General features: G+C 33.6%; 1 protein-coding gene across 3 annotated transcripts in view; it reads left to right on the forward strand.

The window, feature by feature from the left end:
- Positions 1-7614, forward strand: part of LOC136025059 (neuropeptide F receptor-like) — a 51825-nt gene extending 44211 nt beyond the window's left edge. For 2 of the 3 annotated variants that reach the window (XM_065700740.1, XM_065700741.1), the window contains one exon: positions 3045-7614. In XM_065700740.1, the coding sequence (XP_065556812.1) occupies positions 3188-4453 (1266 nt within the window). In that variant the 5' untranslated portion in view covers positions 3045-3187 and the 3' untranslated portion in view covers positions 4454-7614. The remainder of the gene's footprint in view (positions 1-3044) is intronic. The other variant, XR_010617008.1, reaches the window with a different exon arrangement.
- The last annotated feature ends 2996 nt before the right edge of the window (positions 7615-10610 follow it).

Here is a 10610-nt window from a genome sequence, read left to right on the forward strand (position 1 = left end):
CCTCTCAAGCGTGCTCGGATTATTGTTCTGTATAAAGGTGGACCAAGAAATGATCCAGCAAATTATCGACCAATTTCAATTTTATCAGTATTTAGTAAAATCTTCGAAAAGGCTATGCTTTCTCGTCTGCTTAAATTTCTAAAATCTAAAGAGTTTCTTCATGATTTTCAATTTGGTTTCCGAATGAAGCACTCCACTGAGCATGCCTGTATGACCCTTTTGAATTTTATACATTCTGAATTGGATTCGGGATTAATTCCGGCTGCTATATTCCTGGATATTCGCAAGGCATTCGATTCCTTAACCCATGAAATTCTTCTAACGAAGATGTCTCAATTTGGCATTAGGGGTAATGTATTTTCTTGGTTTATATCTTATTTGAATGATAGGTTAATTTCTGTCAATCCACAATTTAATTTCTGTCAATCACAAGTGAATTTTGGCGTCCTCCAGGGATCAGTTTTAGGGCCAGTGCTATTTTTGATTTATATAAATGATCTTTTTTACGCAGTAAAAAAGCAGAAACCTATTCATTGCTGTAGACTCTGTCATACTAAACCTTCCCTTGCCCATAGTGCCAGCTATAGTTCGCCATCTTCTGATGTCCTTGTTTGTTTTGCTGATGATAACACACTCGGCACTTCTGGGAACTGTGAATCCGAGCTTCGATTAAACTTGGAATACTTGTTTGAGAGAGTAATTTCATGGCTTGATGCTAATCTTCTTACCCTAAATTATTCAAAATCCAATTTTTTGATATTTTCGCATGTTTCTCAGATTTATCCCAAGTTATCAGAAATTCATCAGCCAAATGGGATAATTCACAGATCTAAAGATCGATATGTTCGTTTTTTGGGCATTCTTGTCGATGAAAACTTGTCTTTCAAGCGTCACATTGATTTGATTAAAATGAAGATATGCAAGAGTCTCGGCATTTTAAGGAAACTCAAACATATTTTCCCTGGATCAATTTTGGAAATCCTTTTTCACTCCTTGATCCGATCTTACGTATCCTACTGTCCAATAGTATGGATGTCAACCTTTCCTTCACTGTTAAAACCACTTTCTAAGGTTTATAATAAAGCTAGAAACCTCATTAAGGAAACTAACCCTTCAAGAGTTATTCCATTACTTGATCTCGAGTCACTGTATATTCTTTCGTGTGCATGTTTTACTTTTTCTCAGCTTCATGGTGACCTCCCCCGTCCCCTAAGTGTTCAGCCATCTTTCACCTCTGATCAGAATAATTATAATCTTCGCAATACCGAAAATCATATTCAAGTTCCTTTTACTCCTTGTGTAAGGTCAGACTTTAATCCTTTAATTGCGAGTTATATTGTATGGAATAAGTTGCCCGAATCAGCTCGAAGGTGCCACTCATTCGGTTTGTTCAAAAAAATTATTAAAAATTCATTGGCTTCCTAGAAATTATTTTATCTCTTTTTATATGTGTATATGCGTGTATGTATGCATATATATTTCCTTATTATTTCACTGGAGTCTATTTTATCTACAGATCTACATAATTAATTTAGTCTATTCAATCTATTAGTCTATTTAGTTTTTTTTCTATAGTTTTTCATTTTATTTATATTTTCCTCTCTTATCCTTTTTGCTCTTCTCTCTGTGAGTAAGTGATTATTTTTTTTTTTCTTCTCTGAGTAAGTGGCTCGTTCATCTTCCCCTTTTTTACAGGCCAAAGAGACTTTGGGGAAATAGTAAAATGTAATATTGTATGTGTGTTTCGTGATGAATAAATCTTATCTTATCTTATAAAAGCACTTTAATACATGTTCCTACAAACTTAGATGAATCTACAAACTTAGATGAACCTTTATAAAATTATTGTATACATCCAACTGAAAGGCCATTTTTTCTCCAAATTTATGTAAATGACTATAATTATGGCCCAAAAAATAATTTGCTGACTGCTTTCCCCAATAATACAATATTTCTGAATTCATAATGACATACACCCTTCAATGTTTTAGATTGTCATGTTTTTTTCATTGACACGGGGTGATTATGCAACAATTTGCTTTTCAGCCATTATGAAAGTTTGGTGGAAATATCCAAAACGAAGTGGCACCTCAATGTTGATCTAACAATTCAATTAGAAATATTGCTATAGTGTTACTGCGCTATTTGTAAAGGATCTTATCATAGTTTCACATATCATGAGAGCTTAAATGATTCCTATCTAAAATCTATTAAGCAGACTTAGCAGAAATTTAAAGTTGAAAGATATCATAAAAACCAATTAAAATATAATAATACTCGGACCTATCTTCGGTGTCCTTTCCTTTTGTGAATCAATCTCCTACTATAGAGCAATAATTTAAGAGTCGAGGAAAGGCTTAGTCAAGAAAATGAGTCAGGCCTTCAATAAACATTGTGTGAAAAAGAAAGGGTTTATGAAAGTAATATTAAAAGGATTATAACAAAACAAAGAAAAACAAGAGCAATTTTTGTTTTTATATGGGGAATTTGCCTAACTTACAAAAGGACGCTAGCAAAAATAAATTTAATTTCGCCAGACAGTTCGTTCTTAAAAATTTGAAATACAATAATGTTTCACAGATAGGCCAGAAAAACCCCTACGGGTACGTTAAAGTTTCACAAATACAGCAGTATTTTTAGCCAAAAAAATGTTAAGGTATAGGCGAATTTTAGGCTCCTTAAGAACTACACTAAACCCAGAGACCAAATAATTTTGAATAATCTTATAGAAAATGTGTTTTTTAGTGTCCTCAAATGTTTGGGAAGGCTTGGTAAGATATTTATGTCCAATAATAAATAATACGTGTGTAATAATAAAAGTATCTACATCCAGGTTGAGGGTAGTAATAACAAATAAAGCCAAAGGGATATTAACCACATCAATTGGGCATTTTGTGTTTAAAAGTCACTTATTCAAAAGTGTTATTCATTGATTTTTGGTCTTAAAAAGACTTAAGATGAAAAAACTTTTGTTTATCCTATAATCATTCGCTATATTTTTAGCTTTTTTTTAGTAAATCTTTTAATTTTGTTCTTTTTTGCAGTTGTAGCTCTTGAGATGATACTGAAGAAGCTCTGATGTTGCAAAACCTATTAGATGTTTGAACAAAGTGGTGAGAAACTAGTCTTTTTTACCACCTAGAAATCATCAAGATCTAAGAATATCCAAATAAACAGAAAGAAAGAAATGGATATTGAGGTCGGCCAAACCATTAATTCAACTGAGATGTACAAAGTGTTTTATAATGCCCCTCAGTTTTTTATTGATGCAATGATAAATAATGGTGAAAGGAAATCACCAAAGATCGTGACACTGATAGTTGCTTACTCCTTCATGATTTTATTTGGAGCTACTGGAAATGTATTAGTTATATTCGCAGCACTAAAAAAAAAGAGCATGAGGTCAGTTAGACATATTTTCATCTGTAATTTGGCTGTATCCGACCTTACATTATGTACATTTGCAATGCCATTTACATTAACTGAAGTAGTGACACTCTACTGGCCTTTTGGCAGTGGCACTTCTTTCCTTTGTAAATTAAGCTCATGCATCCCGACTTTGTGTGTTTATGTGTCTTCGTTTAGCATAACAGCAATTGCGGTTGATAGATACTTTTTGATCGTACACCCAACGTATAATGCATTAACAAAAAAAAGGGCCCTGATCTTAATACTATGCATTTGGGTTCTCAGTTTTATTTTTGCATTACCCATGTATTTATATAGAGACCTTTCTACTGCTGGAATAAAATTTGTGAATACGAACTCCAGCGTATATATTGAACTAAATCAGTGTGGTGAAACATTTTCTGTCAGTATTACATATTCAATGGTTACAATAATATTTCAGTGTATTTTACCTATCATAACAGTTTCAATAGCTTACAGTAAAATTGCAATCCAGCTTAAATCTCGAATGAACTCTTTAAGTCACATGACTATTGACAAGAAAAAACTAAGTAATGAAGATATGAGACTAAAGAAAACAAATCAGTTATTAGTGTCAATTACTTTCGTTTTTGCAATGAGCTGGCTTCCCTTAAACATCTTTCTATGTGTTGATGATTACATGTCCCAAGCTATAAGTCGAGACAGAAACAATATAACATTTCCTATTTGCCATCTAATTAGTATGAGTAGCGCATGTTCAAACCCATTACTTTACGGATGGTTAAACGAAAACTTTCGCAAAGAGTTCTTGGAGATTTTGTCCTGTTTTCGGAAACAGAATACCACTGAAGACGCCAATATTATTTACACAGAAAAACGACCGTCTTATAGAAGAGCTGTTGAGAAAAGAAATCTAACGCCAATAATTATCTATACTAAAGCAACGTCGACACCAATATCGTCTGATAACCAGATAATGAAAATTGAGACTATGGACATTAGCCTAAGTGGGCCATCAACAATAATCCCAATGAGCCCTAGTCCAAGTATGGGCTCAATTTAGGAATCGAACGAATTTACACTGAAATCTATGACACTTTCAAACCATTAAAATTGACAGTAGCCTCAAAGACTCCCTGAAGGCATTTTAGGTTTTATGGATGTAAGATGCTACTTGATACGATTAACATTCGGAAAAAAAAACATATACATTAAGTTTTTCGGCTAAAATGTTCTCTCCGTGTGCAGTGTCATTTTAAAAGTGATAACGTTTGCCGATATAATATTATAATGTCAAGGCAAGAAAGTTGGCAAGATATCGCTTAAGAAAGACAGGAAAAGTTGGCAAGGCAAGAAAGTTGGCAATATAAACTTAAATTATCGTTCATAGCTCTCAATATATCCTTTCACCTCATAAGTGAATTTTAAAATTCTATTGTATGCTAGTACGTGTACATAGTACACCGGACCATAGTACACCTTAATGTACTGGCGTTGAACCTAAAGCAAATATCCTACTTGAAACTTACACAGAAACCAATGAGCAAAAATTTTAATGTACCGGTAAAACTCCCTCTGCTCAAAAAACGAAATATCTTCAACGATCCCTAAGAGTATGAGTAACTGATAAGAGTGGAAAGTAGCAACAGTGTCAAAAAAAAGTCGCCAAAGCCATTTAGTTTGCTGGTGTTTCTTTACATTTTGTAAACATTTCGCGATTATGTTTTTTTCGGATACTTTAATCAAATATTCATTACTACACTAATTTTGCTAGTTACACTAATTAAACTAAGTTTGCCTTATTGTTGCATCATAAAAAAACTTCAGGAAACATCAAACGCTAGTTGTCGCTGGTGATTTTTTAGCAGTAGCACCATTTACCACTCGTATAAGTTGTCTATACTCTTTGAGCGAGAATTAAGGTATTTCCAACGGCTTGAATAAAATTAATTTTGTAGACAAGGTTTTTTAGCGTAAGTGAAGATATAAATTTATGCTCAAAACCAAATGAAAGCTCTAATTTTTAACTCGGCTGAACGAAATTATTTCCCCAGAAACTGCGCCAAAACAATTTTTCGGTAACTCCCAATTTTCCACATGGTGTTGATCTGTAAGCAAAACCAAGATTACCCCAGCCTTCCCCCTCAAATCCTGAAAAGGCTAGAGCTTTACTAAAAAGGATTGGTATTTTGAGAAATGAGTTATTTGTTTTCATAACATCAAGAGCAATACAAATAGTGAATTATCACAAGTCTAATCGAGGTTTACAAATGAGAGTGGTGCTAACCCCTTCCTGTTCAAATTATTTTTTGTTTATAGCAAAGCACAAATGACTCTCTTGTTTTTAGATGGTTTAGGGGGAGGTAGTCCTTCTCGTGTTTGTGGTAAATTCTGCTGGTTTTAATTTTGAATTAATGATTTATTTTAGTTTCTACTGGTTTTAGGAGTCATTTACTAAACTGTAGGAATATTTGTTATCTTTATACTTGATGTGGTTGTTATTTTAACAACCACTTTGGTTCTAATTTTGTTTGTAATTTTTGGTAGCAATCTTTGGTTTGTAATTATGTAGTTGTTCCTGTTGGCTTTCATTAACAGTTATTTCTGTTGATTTTAAGGAAGAATCCTTCCATAACGCTATTCCTGTTCGTTTGATGTTCAAATATGGGTCTTAATTTTTCTTTGAAAACTACTTTTGGAGAATACTTTTTAAATTAACCTTGTTCCTTTTTAATTGACAGGGTTTATTATTGATTAGTATTAGCAGTCTTTACAAGTTTTGTTTTTTTAGTTTTCTGCTTATGAATTAAAATATTGGAATCTAAGTTCAATTTTGGTCAAAATTTTACTCAATATTTTTGATCAACTCTCATGCTTAGAAAGACTGTATGCTCAGCCAGGTATAATTAGTCCCAATCAGACATCCAGCGAGTTTTAATTCATAAAGTTTAATAAACCAAATGGTTTGGAAACTGAAACATTTTTCTAAGTTTTAAAGTAATGCTTAAATGTCCAATTTAAATGTCCAAATTTTGTGCAACAAATTTCTTAATAACAGTCTTGTTACTGATGGATAAGAAGGGTTTTTTTTATTTATATGAATAGAAAATCTGCGTAATTTTTGTTATTTTATACGATTAAATAATTTTTAACTGAAAGTAAGGAGCGACATTAAAAGTTAAAACGAACAGAAATTATTATGTAAATGAGAGGGGCTGTCCCCTCCTCAATGCCTCACTCTTTACACTAAAGTTTGACTATATCTCACTGCTCTATTTTTTAATTGTGTTACCCAATTTCTTGTCTCTAATTCAGTAGGTAATGGGATTCTTTAGGTTTTCTTAGGATATAAATGGAATTTCTGGATATCGATTATGCAAGATTACATAGGTATGATTTGTAATATTTATTAATAAAAATTTATAAAAAATTTATATTAATATTTATAAATTTGTAATATTTATATGTCAATTATTATAACTTTTAGTTAAAAGAGCTTTTGCCAAATTCCATATTTGTGGTGCAAATCCCTATCTTTTATTTGTCTCTACATCAAGAATGTATCCCTTGATCAAATAGCAGAATGTTGATGTCTTGGAAATACAACAAATAAATTAACCAATTACCCGATATTATCTCGATAAATTTTATAATTCTCAACGTGTTTACCTTGATTTGAGTCTTACGTCGATATAACCCAAATAATCTTAATATTGGCAAGGCTCATATAAACTGAAACATCTTAGCAAGACTTTCCATTTCTCAATCGTAGACGTAACAAGAGCTAAGAGCTCATATGGCACTTGTGACGAGGTCGGAAGAGCCGAGAGCTCATATGGTACGAGGTCGGAAGAGCCAAGAGCTCATTTGGACGAGGTCAGAAGAGCCGAGAGCTCATATGGTACGAGGTCGGAAGAGCCAAGAGCCAAGAGCTCATTTGGCACTTGTGAGAAGGTCAGAACCTAAAGTTAAACTTTATAGCACAAGATCCTTCTAAATATCAAATTTCATTAAGATCTGGTCACCCTTTCGTAAGTTACAAATACCTCAATTTTCAAAATTACCTCCCCCCTCCCAATTCCACCAAAGAGAGCAGATCCGGTCCAGTTATGTCAGTCACGTATCTTAGACAGGTTTCTATTCTTCCCATCCAGTTTCATCCTGATCTCACCGCTTTAAGTATTTTCTAAGATTTCCGGTCCCCCCAACTGCCCCCCCCCAATTACGTTTGATCCGGTTGAGATTTAAAAAAAGATATCAGAGTTACGAGGTCCTTCTAAATATGAAGTTTCATGAAGATCCGATCACTCCTTCGTAAGTTAAAAATACGTTATTTTTCTTATTTTTCAGAATTACCCCCCCCCCCCCCCCCGCAATTGAGCGGATCCGTTCCAATTATGTAAATTACGTATGCAAGACTTTTGCTTATTTTTCCAACCAAGTTTCATCCCAACCCCTCCAATCTAAGCGTTTCCCATCATTTTAGGTCTCCCCACCCCAAACTTCCCCCAATGTCACCAGATCCGGTCAGGATTTAAAATAAGAGCTTTGAGCCACGATATCCTTCTAAAAATCAAATTTCATGGAGATCCAATCACCCGTTCGTAAGTTAAAAATACCTCATTTTTTCTAATTTTTCAGAATTAACCCCCCCCCCCAACTACCCAAAAGAGAGCGGATCCGTTCCGTTTATGTCAATCATCTATCTAGGACTTGTGTTTATTTTTCCCACCATGTTTCATCCCGATCCCTCCACTCTAAGTGTTTTCCAAGTTTTAGGTTCCCCCTCCCAACTCCCCGCCCCCATCACAAGATCTGGTCGGGATTTAAAATAAGAGCTCTAAGACACGATATCCTTCTAAACATCAAATTTCATTGAGATCCGATCACCCGTTCGCAAGTTGAAAATACCTCATTTTTCTAATTTTTAAGACTTACCCCCCCCCCCCCCCAACTACCCCAAAGAGAACAAATAAGTTCCGATTATGTCAATCATGTATCTAGGACTTGCGCTTATTTTTCCCATCAAGTTTCATCCCGATCCCTCTACTCTAAGTGTTTTCCAAGATTTTAGGTTTTCCCCCTCCAACTCCCCCCAATGTCATCAGACCCAGTCGGGATTTAAAATAAGAGCTCTGAGACACAATATCATTCCAAACATCAAATTTCATTAAGATCCAATCACCCGCTCATAAGTTAAAAATACTTCATTTTTTCTATTTTTCCGAATTAACCGGCCCCTACTCCCCCCCCCCCCCCAGATGGTCAAATCGGGAAAACGACTATTTCTAATTTAATCTGGTCCGGTCCGTGATACGCTTGCCAAATTTCATCGTCCTAGCTTACCTGGAAGTGCCTAAAGTAGCAAAACCGGGACTTAGGTTTTCCCCCTCCGACTCCCCCCAATGTCATCAGATCCGGTCGGGATTTAAAATAAGAGCTCTAAGACACAATATCATTCCAAACATGAAATTTCATTAAGATCCAAATACCCGCTGATAAGTTAAAAATACTTCATTTTTTCTATTTTTTGCGAATTAACCGGGCCCCCACTCCCCCCCCAGATGGTCAAATCGGGAAAACGACTATTTCTAATTTAATCTGGTGCGGTCCCTGATACGCTTGCCAAATTTCATCGTCCTAGCTTACCTGGAAGTGCCTAAAGTAGCAAAACCGGGACAGACCGACAGACCGACAGACCGACAGACCGACAGACCGACAGAATTGGCGACTGCTATATGTCACTTGGTTAATACCAAGTGCCATAAAAACATATATATGACTATTTATTTTCTTTCATTTCCGGACATAACCAAGTATTTTCTTGAAAATTTTCTTATTTTGAACATGTTTGCCTTTATTGTACCGTCAAAATCCGAAAAATAACAGTCTTAGAAGTCTAAAGTGTTAAAAGCAAAAAAATTGAATTCGTTGAATTGTGAAGACTTTAACTATAGAAATCTGGAAACTAAAATTCTCAGAACCAAAATTGTTAATAATTAGTTGAAGCTCTTGAAATTTAAAGGATTTTGTTTTTCAAAGCTGCAGTCCATGAATTCTACAGATTTTAAATAAGTGGAATTTATTGAATTGTGAAGAGTGAACTTACAGAAATAAAGAATCAAAAGTACTAAAAGATTGAAAATATAGAAAAAAGTTTAAACTCTTGAAATGTTAAGGATTTTGTTGTCAAAATTCCAAAAATAACAGCTTCAGCAAGTCTAAACTTGTCAAATGGTTAAGTTCTTGATTTGTGAAGAGTTTAGCTACAGAAACCTGAAAATTAAAACTCTTAGAAATTGAACTTAAAAGATGGAAATAGAGAAGAAAGTAAGAGTATGCTTCTACCAAGAGTTACGTTTTTGAAGGGGCAGGACAAGGTAACGTTAATAATTAGAAAATGAAAGAAAAATCATTATTTATGTTTGTTATAAAACAATGAAAAATCATTGTTTGTGAGCGCTAGATATAATTAATTTACAAAAATAGAACCCAAAAAAATAAATGTGAAGAATTTAGTTCCCGAAATTCGAAAATTAATAGTCTTTGAAGTGAAAATTGAAAGATGGAAATAGATTTGAAAATAAGGATTAAAACTCTAAAAAAGGAATGCTTTTAGCAAGGGCTTGTTTAGGAGTCACGTTAATAATTAGAAAAAAGGAAAGAAAAAGCATAATCATAATTAATAATTGTAGAATGAAAAAGGCATAAATAGCTGACTTATGGGTTTATGAAGCACTAGATAACGTTAATTTAAATTTTAAAATATAAAACCAAAAGAATAAATGTCCAAAGTTTATTCATCAATAAATATAGATTGGAAATACAATACTCTTATTCCCCTTCGAAAAGTAACAGTAAAAAAAAAGAGAACAATTGCCAAATAACATATAATATTAGAAATAAAACATACCTGAGGCCTGTGAGTCAAAATTTAGTTGCAGAATTTAGATCAATCTAGTTGAGGAAATTTGAAAATTAATAGTCTTTGAAGTGAAAATTGAAAGATTGAAACAGAGTTGAAAGAAAAGATTAAAACTCAATTAAAGGAATGTTTTTACCAAGGGTTTTTTTTAAGGGGCAGGACAAGGTAACGTTAATTATTAGAGAAAATGAAAGAACAAAAAAAAATCATAGTTTATGATTAAAGAATGAAAGAGGCTTAAACAGCTGACTTATGGTTTTATGGAGCAACAGATATCGTTAATTTAAAATATAGA

Source organism: Artemia franciscana, chromosome 3, assembly GCF_032884065.1.
Source record: "Artemia franciscana chromosome 3, ASM3288406v1, whole genome shotgun sequence".
In the NCBI taxonomy this organism is placed as follows: domain Eukaryota; kingdom Metazoa; phylum Arthropoda; class Branchiopoda; order Anostraca; family Artemiidae; genus Artemia; species Artemia franciscana.